Source organism: Peromyscus eremicus, chromosome 7 (assembly GCF_949786415.1).
Source record: "Peromyscus eremicus chromosome 7, PerEre_H2_v1, whole genome shotgun sequence".
In the NCBI taxonomy this organism is placed as follows: domain Eukaryota; kingdom Metazoa; phylum Chordata; class Mammalia; order Rodentia; family Cricetidae; genus Peromyscus; species Peromyscus eremicus.
The window spans coordinates 113,607,755-113,633,681 of NC_081422.1; the positions used below are offsets into that span (position 1 = coordinate 113,607,755).

Sequence of the window (25,927 nt, forward strand, 5' to 3'; positions counted from 1 at the left end):
GCTTTCACTGGCTCCTTCCTTTCCATATGGCACACTCTACTCTCTGCAGGGGACATCTGTTCAGGTAATCTACCTGCACTCTAATGCCTTTGGCTTTGCTTCAGAGGGAGCCAACAGCCACACTGCCCTTTCCAAATTGTCTGTGCCAAAGGACACACCCTTAGCCTATCTGTGGCTAATCTACAAAGTTCCATTTGGGAGACCTAAGACCAGGCTCATGTTTCAGCTCTTGGTCCCAATCTGGCTTCAATATACACTGGACAAAGTCCACTGCCAGCCTAAATTCAGAACTTTCAGATTTAATAGCTAAACTGATTTAGATGATGTGATAACATGGAATGGAGGATGGTCCAAGGACCCCTCCTATATAATTCATCATAAGCCTTTCTCATCCTAGCCGCTCAACTCTCATTATACCAAAGCCTGAATGCCAAACATTTCAAGTAAAACACAAGATGATTTTCTAATATTATTTATGCTCAAAAGACATTTGAATCTCTCTAAGACTGAACCCAGTGACCTGCATATTACAAGAAGCAGGTGTCTGAACCTGCTTCTTGTAACTGAGATACAAAGTCTTTCTGTTCATGGGACTCCATTGTCTTATGTCTATGATCTGCCTTTGCTTCTGCCCACCAACTTGGATGCTTTTACTTGTATTTTCATAGTTTTCTGTTAGATGGCCTCTAGGTTACAAGTACTTATATTACTGCCAACTTGATATCTTCATATGAGAGAAGAATACTTGTTAAGCTTTTCAGGTTGTCTGTCTCCATCTGCAGACACACACAAACTAGTATGGATATGCAGGTCACTGGGTTCAGTCTTAGAGAGATTCAAATGTCTTTTGAGCATAAATAATATTAGAAAATCATCTTGTGTTTTACTTCACTGAAAAGCTGGCTCTGGAGATAGGAGTTTTGCTGTCCACTTTAGACCCAAGCGTGTTTGTCTAAAAGTTTTTTCCAACATCTCTTTTCATGACTCTGTGACAGAGAAAACTACAGAACAGCCCAGGAGAAGACATTGTATGCAGATAAGAGTCTAACCATTTCCAACAGGGATTGCTATTATTTGTCTTAAAAAGGCATTTTTTTTTTGTTTCAGTTTTTTAAGACAGGTTTTCTCTGTGTCACCCTGGCTGTCCTGGAACTTGATCTGCAGACCAGGCTGGCCTTGAACTCAGAGATCCACCTGCCTCTGCCTCCTGAATTCTGGGAATAAAGGTGTGCACCACCACAGTCCAGTTTTACATTTTTTAATCAAGAGAAATTTACATCTCAAAATTGAAATGGCTAAATTTAATCATAGATGTCTAACTTTCTGAATACTCAATGGATATAGGTGAAACTATTGCTAGAATGTAAACTTTCTTTATCTCAGGATCTGTAATACCATTGAGATGTGATTTTAAAAAGCTGTAAAATCCTAGGTAGAGAAAAAGTTAGCTTAAAATTTGTAACAAAAGTGTTAATAGTTAAAAGCCTATGTACAGGTAATTGTAATTTGCTACAGCATGCCATGAATATAACTTTGGTTCAACTCTTGTTTAGAAAAATATGAGAAAATATTAAATAGGTTTGAGAAAAATGTTCAAGTGGATATAAATTATAAGGTTATGTTTTTGGTTTAAGAGATAAGGGTAAATATTTTGAGTAAAGATAGTTTTGCTTGTTTTTAGAGACAGAGTTTTTCTTTATAGCCTTGGAACTTGCTCTGTAGACCAGGCTGGCCTCAAACTCACAGAGATCTGCCTGCCTCTGCCTCCTGAGTGTTGGGATTAAAGGTATGTGCCACTATTACCCAGCTAAAGATAGATTTTTTTTATATGATGATTTTTGCCCTAAGAATAAAAAAATAGGTCGGGCGGTGGTGGCACATGCCTTTAATCCAAGCACTCGGGAGGCAGAGGCAGGAAGATCTCTGTGAGTTCAAGGCCAGCCTGGTCTACAGAGCAAGTTCCAGGACAGGCACCAAAGTTACACAGAGAAAGCCTGTCTTGAAAATCATAAAATAGTAGATGAAGACAAAGCCACAAAAGCTAAAGCCAGATCATAAATGGTCTGAATAAGTTATACATGGTTTACAGAAAATAAGACTTAATAACGTGTTTGATGATTAAGGTTTATAAATCACTAAGGTTATAATGGTCTATTCATGCTAACAAAGACTGACTTAAAGGTGTATATCTAACCACTTAAGTCTTTGCTAACTTTGTTAACTTTTAGCTATTTGGAAAAACTGAATCATTTAAAAAAAACTGTGATGTAAGAGAACACTACAAAGGATCAGGAAAATAAGGTTCCCAGTCTCTCCGTGGACTGTGTCTATGGCTTAAAAAATGATATTGATGCTAAAAGATCTTCAATTCAAAATTGTAATTTTTAAGACTCAAAATCTTAACAGGGATAAAATTATAAAATTCTAATCTTATAAAAGCTGCTAACTTATTGTATATTGTTAAAGATAATTAAAACATAAAAGTTAAATGATGGTCTGTCCTCATAAAGTCCTGCTGTGGGATGTATGGCAAATGTGTTGCTAATTAATCAATAAAACACTGATTGGCCGTTGGCTAGGCAGGAAGTATAGGTGGGGCAAGGAGGAGACTAAAGCTGGGAAGTGGAAGGCTGAGTCAGAGAGACACTGCCAGCCGCCACGATGAGAAACAGCTTGTGAAGATGCCGGTAAGCCACGAGTCACGTGGCAAAGTATAGATTTATAGAAGTGGATTAATTTAAGCTATAAGAACAGTTAGCAAGAAGCCTGCCACGGCCATACAGTTTGAAAGCAACATAAGTCTCTGTGTTTACTTGGTCGGGTCTGAGAGGCTGTGGGACTGGCAGGTGAAAGAGATTTGCCCTGACTGTGGGCCAGGCAGGAAAACTCTAGCTACAAAGTCCAGCCAGTTGTACAATTGCATTTAACCTTACTAAACAGAAACTATGATAATCTTAATGTAAAAACTTCTCCTCATGAACTTTGTCTCTTAAAGTTCTCCCACACAGTTGTGCAGTTACCATCTCCTGACATAATCTCTGCCATCTGCTAAGTTTTATCATGGCCCCTGGAGGGATGCTACTCTGAGACACTCTGACGTCAGTCCCTTCTATACCCCCGACACACACTTCATCAACGTGAAGCAGCTGAGAGAGGTCAGTGCCCCAACCAGCTGGAAGTGGTTCAAGTGATCTCTGAGAGGGGTGTAACGGGACCTGGGCTGGCCAACTCATCTCTCTTTGTCAGTCTAGACATTGTTCTCAGAACTAAACAGCTGGACTGAAACTCTCTTTGCATCAGCTAACCTCTGACTCCCAAGCTCTAGAACCAACTAGACTCCGGCTGCTGTGGTATTCCAAGACTAGATCTGACCGCTGCTGAGGGTAGGATCTATGCCCTCCTCTATGAACAATGCTGCTTCCACACCAACAAATCCTAACTGCTTTAATATGGGGCACAAGGACCAGACAGAAATTCAGCCTCAGGCCTCCTGTGTGGGGGCTGCTGGGTCCCTCCCACGCTGGCTCTTCCCTTGGATAACTTCCTCCTTATTATCCTCGAGCTTACATCTCACCCTGTCTTTTAAATGGCTTACTTATTGAACTCCCCCCTAGACCCAAACAAAAAGTTCCACACAGTGGCTCCTGATGGCTCTTGCCCTCCAACAGTTCCATTTGCTCCTGATACATCTGGGAAAGACCTTTTAGATGCTGTGGAGAAACTCTGGTTGAGGGGACCGTCCTCCCTTTTACTCCAGGACAGACACAGTTTTCAGTCAGTCCTACCTTCTCCTGCTCCCTCCCTGTGATGCTCTGCAGCTCCCTGCTGCTTCTGCTGGCTCAGAGTGGTGCAGCCACCCTGGCAGGGACCACCCTGAACCTGCTTGAAACACTTTCCAGCTCACGTTGTCTCTCTACCTTCCTGGGCAATCTCAGTCTTTCTCTGTAACTTTGTCCTCAGATGGTAGTCCTATTTTTGAAATGTTATGGACTCTCTGGAAGATGGTGCCTAGCTGACTGACATAGGCCACTGTGGGCTTTGAAGGTCACACCTCCCTGTTCCAGTTTAGCTCTCTGCTTCTTGGTCATTTGCCACAACATGACCAGTCACCATGCTACCTCATTCTCCTGCTAACATAGTCTGAGCTGATCTTGATGCCATGCCTCCCCTGCCAGCCATGCCTCCCCCGCCAGGTCGGACTGAATGCCATAAAACTGTGGACCAAAATAAATCTTTCGTCCCTGAAGTTGCTCTATTGGAATTTTGAGGTCCAGCCTCTTAATTTCCTTCCCAGGGGCCCAGGAAGGACGCTACCAATGGTGGGCAAATGAATCTAGATACACCAAGCTCTTTGTCCGTTTACTTTATTCCTCTATGACAAAATTCTATCTATACAGCTTCAGTTCTGTCCTGACTCTCAGTTTCTACTTTTTCTATCCCCTCATAGACCTGGTAATAACTAAGCTCTTAATGCTTTTGGTCTCATCTTTGTCCCCTGTTCCTTCATCCTCCATCTTTTCTTCCTCTTCTCCTCTCCTGATCTGATTCAACAACAATCTACAAGAAACTTTTCCTTGCTCCTCACTCCTCAGCCTGAGCCATTCTGCCTTCCCATCTACAGAAACTCTGCCTTTTTCTCTTCTCTCTGGCCATACAACTCTCTGCTCCGCTGGAATTCTGATCTAGTTCTTACTGCACCTGGTTATGCAAAAAGTCCTATTGTCCTCAGTCAGTTGCTCTGGAGAGCCACTAGGCCTGGAGGCAAGGGATGATCTGAGCCTCATTTGCACAAGAAGCAAAGCTATGCTTGTCTCCTAGACTCAGGCGGGGAGTTAGTCACCTAGAGGTTCAGCAGGTCTGAGAAGCTGAACTATTTGCCAAATGGTCTACTAGTATATGGGCCCATAGGCATTTCATAGCAGAAGACAGCTGAAATATTAAAAACTGAATAACACCAAATATTCCATGATAGATGGCTTCCTCTAGAAAAAATGTCTTGAAATTTCTAAGCAGAGCTTTAATACACAGCTGAATGTCTACAATATATTCTTGCAGCCCACAGATTGCTCCACCGGGATTTTTGTCACAGTGACAAAGAATATGGCCCTCGCACACACTGTAACTGCTCACATAGATACTTATAAGCATGTACTGGCATTGTGGCACAGATGAACGAGAGTGTGCACATGGATAGAGAAATGATGAGCTGACGAAGAGAGGAATTCCTTCTCCATGGCCCTGCATGCACAACAGAACTGCTGGTCCCTGGGAGAAGACTTACATTTTTAGAAGAATCATCTTCTGAATCTGATGCTGAGGCTCGATTCTTCTTAGACTTTCCCATAAAGAAGGACTTTCTTGTCTTACTACCAAAAAACTTTCTCTTCTTTGGAGAAAAGGACGATGCTTGAAGGGAATTAAGTGAACTTCTGTCGATTCCCATGGCAACCAGAGCCTTTGAAAGAGAACAGAAGCAATTAATGAGCAGATGATTCCTTCCCATGAACATGCAGACGACCTCAACCTCAGTGAGCTGTTCTCCTCTCTCCCACCATACTGAACCCTTCACATCACTCTTTGCCTCATTTGAATGTGTTAGCTGGGCTGTTGTTCATCCAGAGAGTGGCTTGGTTTCGCACAGACCTCACAGTCATCAAAGTCAGGGTTAACTCTTGCATGGCTCCCCATGATTAACCCTAGGTTGTGCTAGGGATGATATATATTTATGCCTGGGGACACTAAGGTCTCACTACGGGCTTCCATCTGACAAATCTGAGTTACGCAAAAGATAATGCAGAGTGTAAAAATACAGCTCCTACCCTGAGAATTGGAGTACAGAATGTAAGATGCCAGGTAAGCTTCTTGGGGTGGCCTGTAACTGTGATGGGTTCCAGGAATGGAAGAACAAGCCTGCCTCTGTAGTAGAGCCCCAGCCTTCCACCATGCAAAGGTTCTGAACAAAAATACTTTGAGATTCACATAAGAAAGTTTGCAACAGAGCCTGAATTTGTACATAAATAAGTTACATTCAGTATTCAGTAATTTGGTGCATGTTCTAGATGGTACAAACTTTCAGAATTTGAAAAGCATCAAGACCACATTCTCAAGAATCCTGTGTCCAGATCAATTTGAAAATAATGGCTGCACAGCCAGCCTGCAAAGGACTCAAATTCTCAGTAAAACACAGAGGGGTGGGGGGGGGGGGTTATACTAAAGGGCCAAAACTTGGCCGCAAGAGGCAGCCTTTGGCCTCCATCACACTGCCTCAGGTCCCCTCTGGCCCTATAGCAGGCCCCACTGTCTAAGCCCTACCTCTTTCTCCTCCCTTAACAGCTGCTGGGCTTCTTGAAACATCTTTTCCTTGGCCTCTGTCTCTGCAGCTACATTCCGGTTCTGTTCTTCATAAGCCATGGTAACAACAGCCAGGGTTAAGTTGAGCAGATAGAAAGAACCCAGGAAGATGACCACCACAAAGAAGAAGACAAAGTAGATTCCAGAGGTCCGGAGGATCTGTGAGGGACGAACACAGCTTGTATCTGTTGTATCTCCCGTGGTCTGGCATGGTAATACATCTCAGATACTCAGGCCTCCGGCAGAAGTGTCCAGCCAGTGGCCCAGGACAGCTCTGAATGCAGCCCAACCCCAAATGGTGAACTTACTTAAAATATGAGCTATTTTGCAGTATTTTATAACTCAGTCACATGGGGGTTTTTTTAAAAAGATTTTTTTCTTTGTGTGTATGTCTGTGAGGGTGTATGCTGTATACAGTTACCAGAAAAGAACATTGAGTCCCCTAGAGCTGGAGTGATAGACAGTTGTGAGTTGTATGACATGGCTGCTAGAAACTGAACTCAAGAAGAGCAAGTGCTCTTCACCGTTGAGCCAGCCCCAACTGCACAGTTCTCAAGAGAGAACTGTATGGATGACAAAGTCCTGTGGCAACATCATGCAAAAGAAATATATGTGTGGTCTCGCAATCTGCAAGCACAGTGTGGCCCGTGATAATTCCTCTTGGTCCACTGTGACTCAGGGAATCCAAAAGGTTGGACAGCCCTTCCAGGCTCCCAGTCACAGAGTGACTCCTAACGTCCTCTCTCACAGTGGAACTGCCATACATTTACAGAGAGGTCAGTCTCCCTGACTTTACTGTCCATAACTCTCTCAGTGATGTTTGCAGGCTTTCCAAATAGAAAAGGCAGAAGAAAGAGAGAATATTGCTAAGGGTGGAAACATAGGCAGGGCGTAATGTGTGAAGAAAGAGATCTGTTTGTACTCTTCTTTCAAACACCTCGTTCATTGCCTTGGAGTTTCTGACACAATTTCTGAAGCAGAATTCAGTTGTTATAAATAAGCAATAGACGGCAAAGTGGGAGCGGGAGGGCAGGCTTTAAATCAATGAAAAACGAGTTGGTAATGCAGGGGAGAAGTCAGGATGGCACGGGGGAGAAAGAGAGAATATAAATAGGAACCTGTCGATACAGCTTCTCCCAGGAATCTTGAGTCATAACCCGGAACATGGCAAGAAAAGACCAGCCGAAGTTGTCAAAGTTCGTATAATTATAGTCGGGGTTAAATGAGGTTTTATTGCATGTATAACCATTAGGACAGGATCTAGATGTTGGAAATAAAGGAATTGAGAAAAGATTATATTTCCCCCAGCCCAGCTTTCCTGCCAAGGCACCATGCTTCAGAAGGCCTTGGGCTTCCTCAAGAAAACCAAGAGAGAAGCTGGGCGGTGGTGGCGCACGCCTTTAATCCCAGCACTCGGGAGGCAGAGCCAGGCGGATCTCTGTGAGTTCGAGGCCAGCCTGGGCTACCAAGTGAGTCCCAGGAAAGGCGCAAAGCTACACAGAGAAAACCAAAAAAAAAAAAAAAAAAAAACCAAGAGAGAATGGCCACCTCACCACTCCCCTGTACTGAGCTTTCCTGATGTCCCCTCAAGGCCTCTCATTGACCCTTCCAGTAGACTGATGAAGAAACCATATTAGCCAGGTTTTCATTGAAAGATTAAATGCAGACACAAGGCACAATAGCAATATAAAAGCCCATGTCACAGGAGCTGTGGGTACCAGTACAAGATGGGACCTGTCAACATTCGTCATGGAAACAGGAGGAGCTCGAGTGGTCCCACCCTCTGTATGAGGGACTATCAACAGTTAGTGGTGGCTGGAGAATGGGTGTCCCTTTCTCCAGTGGTACAGCCACGTGTAAGCCACCGGTGTGCCAGTAAATAACCTCCCACCCGTGTTCCTGCAAGCAACCCTAGACTAGGTGAGATACACACACATGTGCACACACATTCACACACCCTCACACACACATCACAAATGTAGGAGGGAGACATATTGGAAAGAAGACAGTTTCAACAGGAGAGGCAATGGGGGGAAAATCACTAAAATTCACTGTACACACGTGTGGAACTGTCATGGGGAAAATCACTAAAATTCACTGTACACACGTGTGGAACTGTCATGGGGGAAATCACTAAAATTCACTGTATACACGTATGGAACTGTCATAGGGGGAAATCACTAAAATTCACTGTATACACGTATGGAACTGTCATAGGGGGAAATCACTAAAATTCACTGTATACACGTGTGGAACTGTCATGGGGGAAATCACTAAAATTCACTATACACATGTATGGAACTGTCATAGGGGGAAATCACTAAAATTCACTGTACACACGTATGGAATGTCATAGGGGGAAATCACTAAAATTCACTGTACACACGTATGGAACTGTCATAGGGGGAAATCACTAAAATTCACTGTACACACGTATGGAATGTCATAGGGGGAAATCACTAAAACTCATTGTACACACATATGGAACTGTCATAGGGGGAAATCACTAAAATTCATTGTACACACGTATGGAACTGTCATGGGGGAAATCACTAAAACTCATTGTACACACATATGGAACTGTCAAAGGATAAAAAGACAAACTGAAAAACAAAAATGAAATTACAGGGAAGGAAAAATGAGCTCTGAGACAACAATGATTTGCATAATTTAAAACAAAATTTGCAGTTTGAAAAATAGTATACGTAATGGTCTCTCCTTGTCCCTTGGTCCCACATAACTTAATTGCCACTTAACAGTTTTATAAGCTTCCAGTTTTCCATGAAGAGAGAAACACACACTAACTTATTTATTCATTCATTCATCCATGCATATCTTTTATAATAAACCCGTGGGAGTGTGTCTTGACCACTCTCGTGTAGCTTTCTCACGAAAGAATATCTCTGGCTTTCTTACTGATAAATAGAGCTTATTCTATGAGTAAACAGGAGGTGTTTCTTTTGTGTCTTATAGTTATCCTTTATTTAACTTCTCAGTTACCTTTGAAAGACTTGCAGATCCATTCCACAAATTTGAAGTATCATTAAATTTTCTATACATTTCTTGTGAGCTACCAATTCCACATAACTGGGGAGAAACCTGTTATCAACACTTGGAAATAATTTGTTGTTTTTTGGTTTTTTTTTTTTTTTTTTTCAAGACAGGGTTTCTCTGTGTAGCCCTGGCTATCCTGAGTTTCGCTCTGTAGACCAGGCTGGCCTCAAACTCAGAGATCCACCTGCCTCTGCCTCCTGAGTGCTGGAGTTAAAGGTGTGCACCGCCACTGCCTGACTATAAGTCATTTTCATTGAATAATACAAGTTTAAGCATCCGTAAGCCTGGAATGAGCATGTCCTGTAGTCCCACATGTAACTTCAGTCCCGGGGATCTAAATCCCTCTTCTGGCCTCAACAGGTACTGCATGCACATGATACACGGACATGCATGCAGGCCAAACACCCACACACATAGAAATGAATAAATTTTTAAAAAATATTTTAAAACTAAAGTAAATAAATAAATAAGGGGCTGGAGAGATGGCTCAGTAGTTAAGAGCACTGACTACTCTTCCAGAGGACTTGGATTCAATTCCCAGCACCCACATGGCAGCTCACAACTGTCTGTAACTCCAGTTCCAGGGGCTCTGGTGCTAATGCACATAAAATAAAATTACATAAGCTATTTTCTAAAAAAAGAGAGAATATGATTTTAAATAAATAAATCTGCTTAGACACAGGAAACTCATTCCTGGGAACTCCCACCACTGCATTAGTGATTACCTGAAGACTATTTGCACATATTCCAAAAGGTCTTGGGGTGGTCGACATGGAAGGAATAGTCTAGGCTTCTTACCTGCTGCCCACCCAGGTGCCACACATCATGAAGTCATCACTGTTGTCTTCCTTTACAAAGCAATCCTCTAAGACAAGAGAGTCATAGATTCAGATAAAAAAAAAAAAAAAGACAGACATAAAAAAGAGCAGCGCCGGGCAATGGTGGTGCACGCCTTTAATCCCAGCACCTAGGAGGCAGAGGCAGGCGAATCTTTGTGAGTTCGAGGCCAGCCTGGTCTCCAAAGCGAGTTCCAGGAAAGGTGAAAAGCTACACAGAGAAATCCTGTCTCAAAAAAACCAAAAAAAAAAAAAAAAAAAAAAGAGCAGCAAATATGTCAGACTATTTTTCAAGCAGCTGATTTTAATCCTCTGAAATAATCAACATGAGCATCCAGAGAGGAATGGAGTTTTAGGAAGAGAAGAGGAAGACAGGGAAGAAGGGAGGAGAAATGGGAGGATGGATCATCACCATCACCACAACCCTGTTTAGCACATAATGTACATCACCCCAAATGGACCAGAGCCAGCCCTGGGAAAGTGGGACAAGACTCAGCCATGACTGACATGAAGAGAGCGCAACTACCTGAAGTTCAGAACTCAGCAGAGGAGTGAGTCTGACCCCAGGGCAGAGAAGGTGGCACAAAAAAAGAGCTGGCATTGCAAAACAGACAGACAAACAAAAACTTGAAGTGCCAGGGGTCTTGGAAATGCCTGGTTCCCTTTGGCCAAGTCCAGGCACTCTGCACCCACTCTGGAAACTGCGCCCAATCAGTGGGGGGAGATCTAATTGGCAAAGAAGGGAGCAGTTGCTGCTCTTGTGCACGTGACTTTGAGATTTTCCTTGTCCAGAGAAATTCAAAGAATGAGGGAATTCTCTACAAAATGTGTGTGTGAAGCTCGGAGTGGACAGTCTGCCCTTGCTCCTAAGGACAGAGAATCAGATGGTACCAGTGGGGAGCAGATGGGAGTCAACCACACTTAAACCAATGGGTAGAAGGAGAGAACTCACGGTTGGATGTAGCGTTCGGGCCACAGTCGGACTTAACACATTTCTGGTTCAGAATTCCCATGAAGAGCTGCTGACCAACCAGGGCAAAGATGCTCAGGCAGAAGAGGGTGAGGATCATCACGTCCACCAACTTCTTCACAGAGCGCAGCAGGGCCCCAACAATAACCTTCAGACCTGAGGGGGTGAGACATTTGTTTCGAAAAACATCCCTCAGTCCCTGACCAGACATAAGCAAGGGTCAAGGAGGGATTAATGAAGGTCTGGGAGGCTGTGCGGAAAGAGCAATGCTGTCAGCATCAGCACCCTTGATCTCAAATTACACGACAGAGTCACAGTAACAAAGGCAGCCAGAGGAGGCAATGCAGGACCTGGAAATAAAACCGCACAGGTACAGCCCCCGGATTTTTGACCAAGATGCTGAAGACAAACATCAGAAAAGAATTATCTGCCTCTTCAACAAACGATGCTGAGGAAACCGGAGGTCCACTTACAGAGTATCAAAACCTGATCTGTACTTCCGCAAAAAATCTATTCCAAATGGATTAGAGACCTTACCACCGAAAGACCCCAGTCTCTGAACCTGTTATCGGAAAATGGGGGGAAACAATGCCTGATGCGAGGGTAGGCAATGACACTCGGGAAAAGATGACGAAGGCTTGGGAGACAGTTGTTCTGAGAACAGCAGCAAAGGAGTAACCGAAAAACGTCGAAGCAGCTCACAGCACGGGAACGACCTTGGCCAGCTGCAGGACCGCAGAGGAATAGTCCAGAGACGCTACAAAGAACTCCAACAATTAAGCACTAACAGAAGCATCCATGACCAAATGGGCAAGTGAATTAAACAAGAAATTTTAAATCAAGTGTATTTTAATTTTTCAAATCATACTTTAAGAATAGCACTGTCGTAGAATGATTTGATACAGTCTTAAACAGAAGAAGAAATAGAAAAGTTTCAGGTTATCAAGCCCCTTTTCTCAAATTGTTTCTTAAAGTCACTTTTTCTTAGTAGGTCACGGTGAGAAGCGCATTTGACCGTGTCTGATTCCGATCGCACTAGTGGTCCAGGGAATTCAATAGAAATCCCAGTGTCCACAATCACCGCCTCGAAGGAGTAACACATGCTGGATTCTTTGGGTTGTGACTGGTTTCTGCTGCTTCAAAAACAAATGGCCCGTTTGTGTATGGGAAAATGCTCAGCATCCTTAACCAGGAGGGAAATGCAAGGTGAAAGCTCACTAAGAGAAAAATACTTTCTTGAGGGGATATGTGTGTGTCGGGGTGTGAGTCACCAGCTGGAGGGCTTGCTTCTGATTACTGCTACAGGAGGGAGGGAGTCTGGAGAGAGAAGTGGGATAGTAGGAGGAAGAGAAGAAATGGGGAGAGTAGGGAGGGAGGGAGGGAGAGAGGGAGGGAGGGAGGGAGGGAGGGAGGGAAGGAGGCGGAGGAGTGAAGAGAAGGGGCTGATGAGAGCATGTGTCGGGGGAGAAGGAATCCTTGTCCATTGCTGGTGGGAATATAAATTAATGTAGACACCATGAAAATCAACATTGAGGATCCTCAAAAACTAAACATAGAACCATCATATGATCTAGTTATGCCACTCCTAGGTGTATGATGACCCGTGTGTATGGTGGTGTCATTCACAATAGCAAAACCAGATAGGTGGCTATGAACCCACCCAGTGGGGATGGTTCCTCTAGGAAAGCAGTAAGAGCTCCTAAGTGTGGAGCCATCTCTCCAGCCCCACACTTGGAAATGTTTCAGTGTTAGAGAGCATTTTAGCTAAGAGTCAGTATTGGAAGTGGCCTACCTGAGACAACAGATATTGCTTTCAGAGCTCTGAACACTCGGAAGGAACGAAGAACGGTAAGATTGACTTTGGTTCCTGGAAAACAAGCTGCGATCCTAGAAAACAAAAGACAGGGATAGCCCAGGTTGCTCAGTGCCACTGCTACACCACGCATCACCACGGAGGCCAGGGACTGGTGGCAGATGTCTTTTTCAATCTCTGCCCATCTTAATTTTTGAGATAGGATCTCTCCCTGAGCCCAGGGCTTACCAGTTGGGCCGGACTAGCTGATGGGCAAGCCCAGGGATCCTTCTGTCTGCCTGACAGAGCTGGTATTGCAGGCACAGGCCACCACAACCAGCTGCTTTTACGTGGGTGCTTGGGATCAGTCTCAGGAGCCTCGTACTTACACAGCCAGCACTTTACTGGCCGAGCTATCTCCCCTGCCCCGGAGCCCATGCTCTTAATCACTGAGTCACACTGCCAACGGCCAGGAGCACACAAATGGTGATCTTCAAATGTAAAACTCTGAGATGAATAGCACCTGCCTCTAATGACTTCTGTGACTGAAATGGGGAAAATATAGGCAAATGCTAACTACATTGTCTGGTACTATGCAACAGGTAGTGAACTATCGTCACACTGGCTTGATTTTTTTATTTTATTGACTCCGTCATTCAGGTGTCAAAACAGTGTTTATTTCCAGGAACAATTTCAACACGCTCCTTGAGTCATCCACAACTGATTCAAAATGGACCACGGAAGTTGGGGGTGTGGCTTAGTGGGTAAAAGTACAAGACATGCAAACTTGACAACGTGAGTTCAGTGCCTGGGACCCACATAAAAAGCCAGATGCTGTGGCACACGTCTGTAATCCCAGCATCCCTATGGCTATATGGGAGGCAGAGACAGGAGGATCACTGAAAAGTTCACAGATCAGCTAACCAGGAATATGCAGTGCAGCAGAAACAAGAGAGGTGTGGTGATACTTTATTTGTGCTTCAATAAAGTTTGCCTGGAGATCGGAGGAAATAGCAAGGTGTTTTAAGTAAACAAAGAAGTCAGGCAGCGGTAGCACATGCCCTTAATCTGATCACTTAGTAGGCAGGATCTCTGTGTGTTCAAGGCCACACTAGGGAACAGAGCCAAGGGTGGTGACACACGCCTTTAATCTACCAACTATAGAGTTCTGAGGCCTGTACGGACATGAAGTGACAGAGCTGTAGTATGAAAAGTTGGGTGGGGTGGGAGGTCTGGGGAGGCAGCTCAGTGGTTACAATGCTTTCCCTGCAAGCGTGAGAACCAGAGTGTGGATCTCTGGTGGGTGGGTGGGGTAGTTTGAAAGAAAATGGCCCCATAGGTTCATAGGAAGTGACACTGTTAGGAGGTGTGGCCTTGTTGAAGTAGGTGTCCTGTTGTTGGAGGAAGTGTGTCTCAGTCTCTTCCTGCTGCTTTCAGATCTGGATGTATAACACTCAGCTACCTCTCCAGAACCATGTCAGCCTGCATGCTGCCATGCTTCCCACCCTGATGATAATGGACCAAACCTCCCAATTAAATATTTTCCTTTATAAGAGTTGCTGTGGTCATGGTGTCTCTTCTCAGCAATAGAAACCCTAAGACAGTGGGCACAGTAGCCCACCTGTATGTAATTTCAGCCTCAGAAGGCTAGCCACATCAGTGAGCTCTGGGTTTGATGTGGTTCCTGACATCAATCTCTGGCTTCTACATGCATGTGCACACATATGTATGCATACAAAAACATGTTTCAAAAAACCAAAACAAACAAAAAACACACATCTCATTCTCTTGCTTAAAACCCTTCACAATTTCCTACCTCTTACCTCAGCATGAAGACTGAATGAACTCCTTGGCTTGGTTTTTCAGACCTTTTGTGATTGCCCCATCTTACGAAGCCAGACTCTTGCCATTGTTCCCTAAACACACACACACACACACACACACACACACACACACACACACACGACCATGGACTGTAACACAAAAACCCCAAGTGGGAAATCACCTCATGCCATACACAACAATTAACTCAAAATTAAACTTAAAAGCCCAAACTAGAAAACTTCCTGAAGAAACTCTTCGTTTGCCAGAGTCCTTGGTTCTCTGATACCTACACATGTGCAGCCCAATCCTGGTAACCCGCCAAGCATATTGTAACAATGATTAATCCTCTCTCCCCATGCACTGTGAGCTTTGCCATGGTGAGGGCCATGCTTTTCTGTTATTTTGTGTTTTGTTTTTACAACCCTGTACTTACAGAGCCTGGCTTGTAAGAGGCCACGGTTGGTCAGTGAAGGAGTGAAAACAGAAGAGATGGGTGTGTGCCTGGAGGCCTCTGGCCAGCGGATGCCTGGTGTTCAGGATCAACCAGTGCACACTGAGAGACCCAGGTGACCTCAGGTCATCTCAGCCATTCTTATGAATCTACACAGAGCCCCAGAGAAAGGGACTTCTTTCTCACCCCGAATGTGTCCCACAAAAGTCTTTTAAAACTCTTACGCTGTTCCAATGACAATGAAATCCAGCCAGTTCCACGGGTCTCGGAGAAAGGAAAACTCATCCAGGATGAAGCCTCTTGCCAATATTTTAATCACCGCTTCTAAAATATAAATCCCGGTGAAGATGTATCTACAAAACAAATCATTCATAAAAAGAAGGGATGTGATAAATGAGAAAAGAACCACACTGAGGATGTGGCTCAGCAGGTAGGTGTTCATCTAGCGTGTATGGAACCCGGAGTTTGATCCTCCAGCACCTCATGAACCAGGCTTGCTGGTGTGTGTCCATGGTCTCAGCGCTCAGTGCTGGTGGAACGGGACAGAAACAGGAGGGTCGAAGGGGCTAGGGAGATGCCAGTGGTTAAGAGCACGGTCTGCTCTTTCAAAGAGCTCAGTTCCAGCAGCCACATGGAATTGGACAGCTGTTTGTAACTCTAATTCTAGGGTATCCAATGCCCTCTCTTCTGGCCTCCATGTGGCACACAGACATACATGCAAGTAAAACACACCTATACATAAAATATATAAATAAAAATAAAATAAATGCTCTAAATGCAGAAGAAACAAGAGTTGAAATTGAAGACAGAAAAAAATAGACAACACAAAGACTGTTAAGAAAGCTGAATCATCCATGCCCAGTGTAAAGAAACATTTAAAAAAACTTTTTTTCACATAATCTCACTATGTGATCAAGACTGATCCTTCTGCCTCTGTCTCCCAAGTTCTGGGACTGCAAAGTGCACTGTTAAGCCCCATATAAAGAAGTATTTTTGAAGATTTATTTTTGTTTTATTTATGTGTATGTGTGCATGTATACGCATGTGTACGTGCACATGAATGTAGGTGCACTCGGAGACCAGAAGAGAGTGTCAGATCCCATAGAGTTGGAGCTACATGCAGTTGTGATCTATCTGATCTGGGTGCTGGGATCTGAACCTGGTTCTTCTTCAAAAGCAGTGAGTGCTAACAATCAGTGAGCTTTTTCTCCAGCCCCCATGAAATATACGTATTCTTTAAACACTTTTTTTTAGGTCAAGTCTCACTGTATAGTCCAGGCTTTCCTCAAATTTACCATCACCCTGCTCCACCTCCTGAGGGCCAGGATTGCACATTTCTGTCACCATGCCTGGCTAAGAATGTGAACATTTTCACCACAGAAAAATGTGAATGGAAAATGATTTGATTGGTTCCCATGCTGATGGCGGCTGAATAAACTGATAGAACTTTTCAGGAAGTGTTGTTAGCATATGAACATGTATTTTAAAGAACCATAATGTATATTTGATCTGGGAAAGCCATTTCTAATCATCTATCCTGAGAAAAATAATAATCTAAAAGTGGCTTATACAAAAAGATAACTGGGAAAATGCTAAAATACTAGATCTATTAAGTTTACAGTTTACCAAGTACAATATTGCTGTGGATGATTGATTGATAAATAAAACACTGATTGCCCAGTAGCCAGGCAGGAAGTATAGGCAGGACTAGCAGAGAGGAGAAGTGAGAGAACAGGAAGGAGGAGAGGAGGAAACATCAGCCTGCTGTCCTGGGAGCATCATGTAAAGGCAGCAGGTAAAGCGGAACACATGGCAACATATAGATTAACAGAAATGAGCTTAGTATAAGAGTAAGAGCTAGACAATGGTAGGCCTGAGCTAATGGCCGAACAGTTTAAATAATATAAGCGTCTGTATGTTTATTTTATAAGTGGACTACGGGACTGCCGGGGATTGGCAGGACCCAGAGAGTAAAACTCTAGCTACACAACATCATATAGCCACCAAAAGAGATCCTTATAAAACCCATGGGCACAAAGAAAACCATTTAAAATCTATGCACAAAAATGTATTTGTTCAGAGGGGAGGCATATGATCTAACTACATTCATGTATGAAATTACCAAAGAATAAATAATGAAAAGTTTATATGTGCTTTTTGTTACAAATATTTTTTATGTTGCAAATATTTTTAATACTTCTAAAAGCAATTCATTTTTTTAATCTACTAAAATAAAAATTGAGTCTGCCAGAATTTAAGTTGGAGAAGTAAGATCCACAGTACCAACAATTCCAATTTAAGACAGTCAGTCTTTAAAGCATACATTTTTTTCATAAGGGTTTCACTGTAGCCCAGGCTGGCCTTAAGTTCAATATATATCTGAGGATGACCTTGAACTTCTGATCTCCAGCCTTACCTCCCAAGTGTTAAGACCTCCAGCATGCACCACCATGCCCAGTTTATATAGTGCTGGGGATGGAATGAAGGGCTTTGTGAGCCACATCCCCAGCCCCTCAGCTAGACTGCAGGGACAGTACTCACTCTAAAACAGAGTCCTTGTCTGAACTTCTGTCCCCATAATAGGCCATTAACATACAGTTGATGACCACCGTGCAGATGATGAACATGCTGAAGACTGTGACCAGTACTGATTAAGGCACATACACTGTTGGATGATCCTGACAGCGGGATGCTGAGGGGACTGCCATTGTGATGGAGATCTCTGACCTGCTTGTATGCAAGTGCTTCTATTCTCTGTGAGAGTTTGCACCTAACACTTGAGGCCTATCCCCAGCTCTGGAGAAGGTCCCCTGCTGAACGGCAGCCTCCTCATCTGAAGAGCTACTCTTCCCATCCACACATCTGCCTGATAGAGATTTAAATGAGAAATAATCTGGCCGTTAATTGAGGGTGTATGTAGCTCTGTTGGTCCTTACCCAGCATGCACAAAGCCCTGGCACTCATCTCCAGCACTGCATGAACCAAGCACGCTGGCTCCCACCTGTAGTCACAGGGCTGATAGATAGAAGCATCACTAGTCCAACGTCATCCTTCCCTCACAGAGGGCCCGGGGCCAGCCTGAGCTACAAGAGAAACTGGTGCCCTGTGTTCTAGACTCCCCACAGAGTCAGACTCAGGCTGACATAGCTAGGACAGCAGCCTTGCTTGGTATAGCCTCATCCCATCCCCTGGAAGAGCTAGAAGGCAAAACACAGAAAATCCTGAACGTAAAGCAGGTGCTCTGTCACTGAGTACACTCCCCCTGCTCAATGCAGAGAAGGACCTCTATCCTGAGTACACTCCCCCCTGCTCAATGCAGAGAAGGACCTCCACCCTGTGTACACTCCCCCCTGCTCAATGCAGAGAAGGACCTCTATCCTGAGTATACTCCTCCTTGCTCAATGCAGAGAAGGACCTCTATCCTGAGTACACTCCCCCCTGCTCAATGCTAAGCTGAAGCTCTACCCTGAATATACTCCCAGCCTGCTCAATGCAGAGAAGGACCTCTATCCTGAGTACACTCCCCCCTGCTCAATGCAGAGAAGGACCTCTATCCTGAGTACACTCCCCCCTGCTCAATGCAGAGAAGGACCTCCACCCTGAGTACACTCCCCCCTGCTCAATGCTAAGCTGGAGCTCTACCCTGAGTACACTCCCCCCTGCTCAATGCAGAGAAGGACCTCTATCCTGAGTATACTCCACCCTGCTCAATGCTAAGCTGGAGCTCTACCCTGAATATACTCCCAACCTGCTCAATGGTAAGCATGTGGTCTACCCTGAGTACACTCCCAGCCTGCTGAATGCTGAGCAAGCCTCTATTCCTGAGTACACTGCCAGCCTGCTCAATGCTAAACAAGTGCTTTATCTTGAGTACACTGCCAGCCTGCTCAATGCTAAACAAGTGCTTTATCTTGAGTACACTGCCAGCCTGCTCAATGCTAAACAAGTGCTTTATCTTGAGTACACTGCCAGCCTGCTCAATGCTAAGCAGGTGTCTACCCACTGAGTACACTACAAGCCTGCTCAAGGTTAAGCAGGTGCTCTACACCCTGGGTACATTCCCAGAATGCTCAATGCTGAGCAAATGCTCTACCCTGAGTACACTCCCAGACTGCTCAGTGATAAGCAGGAGCTCTACCCAGAGTACACTACCGCCTTGCTCAGTGCTAAGCAAGTGCTCTGCCCTGAGTTCACTCTCAGCACACTCAGGGTGAAGGAACTGCCCTTCCCTGAGTACACTGCCAGCCTGCTCAATGCTAAGGAGGAGTTCTGCCCTGAGAGCACTCCCAGCGGCTCAATCCTATGCGAGTGGTCTATCCCCTGAGTGCACTTCCAGCCTGCTCAATGGTAAGCAGGTGTTCTGTCCCTGTCTAGACTCCCAGCCTGCTCAATGCTTTGTTTGTGTGTGCACAAGTGTGTGGTATGTGTGTATGTATGTGTGCATTTCAAATGTGGCAGGGGCGGGGGTACATGTGCACAGTTGCATATCCCTGTTAATTTCAGGTTTCTTCCTTAATCTCTCCCCACCTTATACAGTGAGGCAAGATCTATCAATCGAACTAGAGCTCATCCATTCTGCTAGTGTAGCTAGACACCTTGCTCTGGGATTCCCAGAGTTGGGATTACAGGCAGGCTTCCATGGCTGCCCAGCATTGATATGAGTGCTGGAGATTTGAACCCTGGTCCTCACACTCACATAGCAAAGACTTGATCAGCTAAGCCATCTAGTTAGCCTGCGGGGGGTGGGGGGGATGGTAGGTTGGGGGGGTGGCCCGCAGGGGCGGGGGAGGGGTGGAGGTTCTTTTTTAGAGAAAAGCTGGAAATAGGACTGCCTATGCTAGAAAATATCTCTGAGATGTTTCCAACATTGTACAGGTCCAACAGGGTGCATCTATCTGCTCGTGTGCTGCACAGGGCCTCTGCCTCCAAGGCTGCTTTGATGCTTCCTAGCTTTGCTGCCTCTGCTTGTCTTGCTCTTTCTGCGCTCATTTAGAATAGAGTGCCTAATGGTCTGGCTCCTGAAGCTGAGGCTCCTGGACCACAGCTGCTCACACGCACCACCCCACACAGTGCCAAACGCACCACCGCAGTAACACTTTGGGAACAAGGACTATTTGCTTCCATTGAAATTGGAGCTGGATGAGGCTCAGCTGGTAGAGTGCTTGCCTAGCACAGTGAAGCCCTGTGTTCAATTCCCAGCACCACGTAAACTGTGTGTGGAGGTGCATTCCTATAATCCCAGAATTTGGGAGGTGGAGGCCAAAGATCAAAAGTTTGAGGTCATCCTCTGCCACGTAAGGATTCCAAGGACAGCCTGGCCTATGAGACCCTGATTCAAATTAATCATCATAATAACAATAGTACACACATGGACCCCTGGGACTTGCCCACATTTCCCACAGCCTGGACCTGGGGAAAGGATATGAATGGACAGAGATTCGAATCATTAAACTTCTGACAGGATTGAAAGGTCCCAAAATGAACAAAGCCCGCTTGGCACTGAAGCGATATATTGTCCTCTTCTTGTTCAACACCATGAATGTCTGTGAAGAAATCACAACACAGAAATTAACACATTGGCAAACAATATTCTTCAAGAACACAATTAGAGAAAGTTCTAGGGAACCATGTCTTGAGCCCTGACAAGTCTGCAACCTCTGGTGGCAGAATTATTGACCCTGTGAGTCTGGAGGTCAACAGCTTCCATTACATAGTCTTGGTTTCAAGATGTGGACTGTTTATGTTTACAAGGCATGCTGGAGAACACAGCCCTGAAGCCATAGAAAGCAGGGTGTGGGGTCATACCTGAGCAAGCCAACCTTAAGTGTGGAACTCCATAGTATGTACATGTGGAGCAGGACTAGGAGCCCACATAGGAACTGAGCTTGAACAGCAGCCACACATAGTAGGGATCTTAAATTACTATCATTCTCAAAGACGTTTTTGTAAATTTTTGTATTTGTCTTATGATACAAAGAGATTTGGAGTTTGTATGGTTATGTGGCAGGTCTGAGCAGTTCCAATGAAATTACAAATCTGTTCCTAACCCTTAAAATACTTCAGGGGCTGATGAGATGCTCAGGTGAAAGTGCTTACTGCCAAGTCTGAAGACCTGAGTTCAATCCTGGGGACCCATCTGATGGTAGGAAAGAACTGATTCTGGCAACAGACACATACAAAACACATACACTAAAATTAATTGATGGATGGGTTGATTGATTGATTGATTGATTGAACAAATATTTAATCCTCCAGGGAAAAAAGTCATCAAGCATGATGTAGTGTGATATATAATGTTGACTGTTGAATTGGCAGTATCCAGAATTATCTACAAGTTTCTGGGCATCTCTGTGAAGGACTTTCTAGATTGTGTTAATTAAGGTGGGAAGACACAGCCTAAATGTGGGTGACACAATCTCATGGCCTGGGAGAGGGTGAGCAGAACAGCAGCACTGATCCTCCTCTTCCTCACTGTGGATGAGATGTGGCCAGCCACTATGACTTCCTGACCTCACAGACTGCAGCCCCACAGGGGGAAGTCAGAAGAACACTTCCTGTCAGGTGTTTGGTGACAACCTCAGAAGAGTAACACACAAAGGCCCTCGCTCTCTCATCCCCGACACAAGCAGGGCAAATCTATCTGCGGTCCTTACCTGCGGAAGGAGGTGGGTACTGCCCCTAGGCATGGGGGTGTCGCCATCTGTCAGTGACTGGGGCTCTGCTGGCCCTTACTGGGTAGGTTCACAGGTGCTAGACACAGGACAGACCTGCCAAACAATGAGTTCCCACCTCTAAAGAGCCCAGTGGGCTATCTTAGTTTCCCTTCGGTTGCTGTGACAAAGCTCGTTACCAAAAGCAGCTTGGGAGTAAAGGGTTTAAACATCCCAGTCACGGTCCATCATGACAGGAAGTCAAGGCAGGAACTCCAGGCAGGAACCTGGAGGCAGGAACTGAAGCAGAAGCCATGGAGGAATGCTGTTTACTGGGCTTGCTCCCCATGGCTTGCTCAATTTGCTTTCTTATAAACCACAGGAACATCTACCTAGGGGTGGCACTTCCCACGGTGGGCTGTGCCCTCCTGCATCAATCATTAATCAAGAAAATGCCTCACAGACTTGCCCACAGATCAATCTGATAGAGACATTTTCTCAACTAATTTTTCCTCTTCCCAGATGACCCTAGCTTGTATCAAGTGAACAAACAGCTAACCAGCACACATACTGTGCTCAGTTCTTCCTAACACATGTCCCTGGGCCTGGAAACCAAGCAGCCCTGGGCAGCAGCTTATCACTCACTAGCTTCTACCACCTGTTCCACACTCCCTTTTCTATTTAATGGCAGATTTGCTCTCCTACTTGTCCTGAGACCAATGGTCACAAAAGCCTCACAGAGCAAGAGCCATTCCTGTCTCCCACCCCCTTGCTCCTCTGGTGTTAGAGGAAATCCTATGAGACCTTTGTCTAGCGTGTTCTCAGATAAGAAGGGCAGACCATGATGCCCAGGCCCAAAGCTGGAAGAGTAATGCAGCCCTGGCTTGACAGCAGATCCTTCTAGCCACCTCCCTCCCGTCAGTGAGTTGCTGGACTCTGATCTGGAAACCCTCTGCCTGCAGGAGAAAGCACGGCCAGAGTGTCTCTGTCTTAGCCCACACAACAATAAAACATGGGCCATGAGGTTCCTTCGCTGCTAGTAGCCTATGAGTCCAAGACTTCTTAGGAGGGTTGTGCCTTCCTTTGAGTAAACAGCATTTCAGGGCAGAGTGGCCTTCTCTTTGAGGACTGTCACCCCTGATGACTGGGGAGCAATATGGTTCTGGTCCTGTACACTTTGGCTGTACTGATCCTTCCTCTCACAGCTTTAATATTTTAGCTAATGGTGCACAACACTTGCCAGGGCTTTAATGACTAGAAGGATGGGGACCCGCTCGTCTGACCTGCTTCTTGTCACACCTCCACCTCTCTCCTCTGTAGGAGCCTCTAAAGGGGGCGGGTGGCTAAGTTGCCAAGAACTAAATAACGCTTAAGATTGGGTCCTAGTTGTTTGACCGTAAAAATTTTGGGGTTCCTCATCCTTAAGGTAGTGCACTCTCACATCAATGTTGAGTACACACAAATGAGATCATAGGTGTGCAGGGCTCAAAACAAGTACCTTGCCTTCCAATTCCAAGGGTGAGCCCAGGCTAAGAAGTGATGTCCCTAAAACCAGAGCCTGCCCTCTCCTCTCCCCCCCCCCACACCAGGAGTCTGCAGCTCACAAAGCTATTGCCTGTCCCATGGGCTTCCTACCCAGCTCCAATTGAGAGAATTCTCCCAACCAACTCTTCTCCGACAACCATGCCTCCGAGAAGCACCTGGGATTCTGGAGCATAATGAAAAGGAGAAATGAAGTGTTTTCTCATCATTCTCTGTCCCTTCCACATATACTTCCCATTTCCTCTAAACGGCCCATCCCCATCTGCATTTGGTCTGGCAACTCTGGTGTTTCCACTTAAAGGGCATACACCCGGACAACCACTCTGAGAGGTCAGATTTCCACTGGTGTCAGCAAAAGAGACTCTTAGCACCACACTTGTTCTACTAAAAACTCCCCCAAGCTCCCAGCTGATGGGGTAGGCTTTCCATCTCCTGCTGGATCTTACAAACGATGACAGCAAGGTCTTCCGAGCCTTTTAAAAGAGGGGATCCTCTCGGGGTGGTGGCCTCACAGCCCAGGCTTTCAAGGAGCCAAAAAGAGCCCAGAATTCATACGTTCTCATTCTAGAGTCATTCTAGAATTTCCTGCAAAAATTACATCTAAGTGGGCTGGAGAGATGGCTCTGTGGCTAAGAGCACTGACTGCTCTTCAAGAGGACCTGAGTTCAATTGCCAGCACCCACATGGCAGCTCACAACTGTCTGTAACTCTAGATCCAGGGAATTTCACCCCCTCTTCTGGCCTCTATGGGCACTGCACACACATGCTACATAGACATACATATACAGACACAACACCCATGCGCATAAATAAAAACTAACGTAGAAAAGGAAGAATTATACATAGGGATGGTGAGATGCTCAGCAGGTAAAGGCACTTGCCAAGCCTAACAACCTGAGGTTGGTCCCAGGACACATACGGTAGGAGAGAACCAACTCCCAAAATTTTGTTCTCTGACCTCTACACATAACATATACCATGGCACATGCACACACACATACACACACACACACACACACAACAAATAAATATAATAAAATTAAAAAGCAGAATTACATGTAGTAGATAAATCATGGAGGCTTCCATATGTTCATATGGGGTTTGCATATAATTTGCATGTGCCCACTTAATTAACATGCACTTAGCCTTCATTGACTGAGTGCCTACTCTATATCAATTATCAATTTGACTTTCATTAATCTCACTTAACAGCCTAGAAGTCCTATTGTCTAAATATTTTTTAAGATGCCACTCTTGCTGAAATGAGCACCCCTTCACAGTGCTTTTAATTGTTGATGTCAGTATGATGCACAGTTTATAAAGTGCTTCTGTGGCATGTCTTGCCTTGGGGTAGGGAGATTAGCCATTGTTTCCACTTCAGAGACAGGAAGTGGGGATCTGGGTGGCCATTTGTCTGAAGCCAGTCTGGAGCAGTGGCCTGACCTCCATTCCTTGCCTGCCATGCTCTTTTCAGACATGCCTCTTTCCTGTGTTGACCTTTGAACCTTCCTTCAGAGTCAGCCTCATCTCCCCACACGGCACAAGCATTAGAGAGAGCAAATAAGGTCCCAAGTTGGTTCTCAGAGCTACAAAGACAGGGATAAGGAGAAGAGTGTGCTGCCTGCCTCCCACACACCCCAAGAACCTGTAATGTAGTTGTGAACACAGAGCGGGACACCTGATGTCCCTGTGGAAGTACCTTATGGTCTCTGTAGAATGGGTCCAGGTCTTCCAGGGGCTTCGCCGTCAGATCACGGGGAATGTCACCATAAAGCTTAGGTAACTTCCTGGAGGCCTTTAGGTCAAGCTGAGGCCGAGGCTGGGGCTCAGCTGCTGCATTGTCTTTGGACTTCTTCTTCTCCTTTCGGATGGCGATCCGCTTCTCTATTGCAGCCAGAGAGTCAGAAGTAAAGGGGCGGAAATTGCGCTCATCTGGGAAGATCACTGGGTAGTACCTGTCCTCCATCTTCACCCTTGGGACACAGACGTGTGTCAGAAACAGAGCGCTCAGGATGGGGATAGAACTCAGCTTGTCTTGTGATTGACTCTCAAGGAGGTCTACAGAAATGGATGCTGAGGTGAGAAGACTTGGGTATCAGCTGTCTGTGGGGTAGACCAGAAAGGGCTACCATATGGGCACAGTAGAAAGTTAGGGCATAGAATTGATAGGGGACAGGAAGGACAGACAGAGGCACTTTATATTCTGTATGTTTTAATGTTATAGAAAGGGTCCTGTGTGTATACAGTGTAAGCTGGTTCTCTGGAAAAGCAACAAGTGCTCTTCACCAAGAGTTAGCATCTTGACACACAATCACCTTCAATCAATAAAAGAATAAGAGAGATCAAAGCACCAAACTAATGACCAGACTCCAAGTACGTCTGAGGCCTGGAGACCTGCCCCTGCAGCAATAGACGTCTGCAGCCTGGAGACCTGCCCCTGCAGCAATAGACGTCTGC

The 25,927-nt window shown here is 45.2% G+C and overlaps 1 protein-coding gene across 1 annotated transcript in view; it reads right to left on the reverse strand.

The window, feature by feature from the left end:
• Window positions 1-25,436, reverse strand: part of Scn11a (sodium voltage-gated channel alpha subunit 11) — a 72,303-nt gene extending 46,867 nt beyond the window's left edge. The window contains exons 1-10 of the mRNA XM_059267179.1: window positions 25,170-25,436; window positions 20,703-20,821; window positions 17,820-17,915; window positions 15,503-15,631; window positions 13,004-13,098; window positions 11,194-11,367; window positions 10,204-10,270; window positions 7,470-7,611; window positions 6,313-6,510; window positions 5,282-5,455 (exon numbers count right to left, since the gene is read on the reverse strand). Of these exons, the coding sequence (XP_059123162.1) occupies window positions 5,282-5,455; window positions 6,313-6,510; window positions 7,470-7,611; window positions 10,204-10,270; window positions 11,194-11,367; window positions 13,004-13,098; window positions 15,503-15,631; window positions 17,820-17,915; window positions 20,703-20,821; window positions 25,170-25,436 (1,461 nt within the window). The remainder of the gene's footprint in view (window positions 1-5,281; window positions 5,456-6,312; window positions 6,511-7,469; window positions 7,612-10,203; window positions 10,271-11,193; window positions 11,368-13,003; window positions 13,099-15,502; window positions 15,632-17,819; window positions 17,916-20,702; window positions 20,822-25,169) is intronic.
• Window positions 25,437-25,927: the final 491 nt, after the last annotated feature.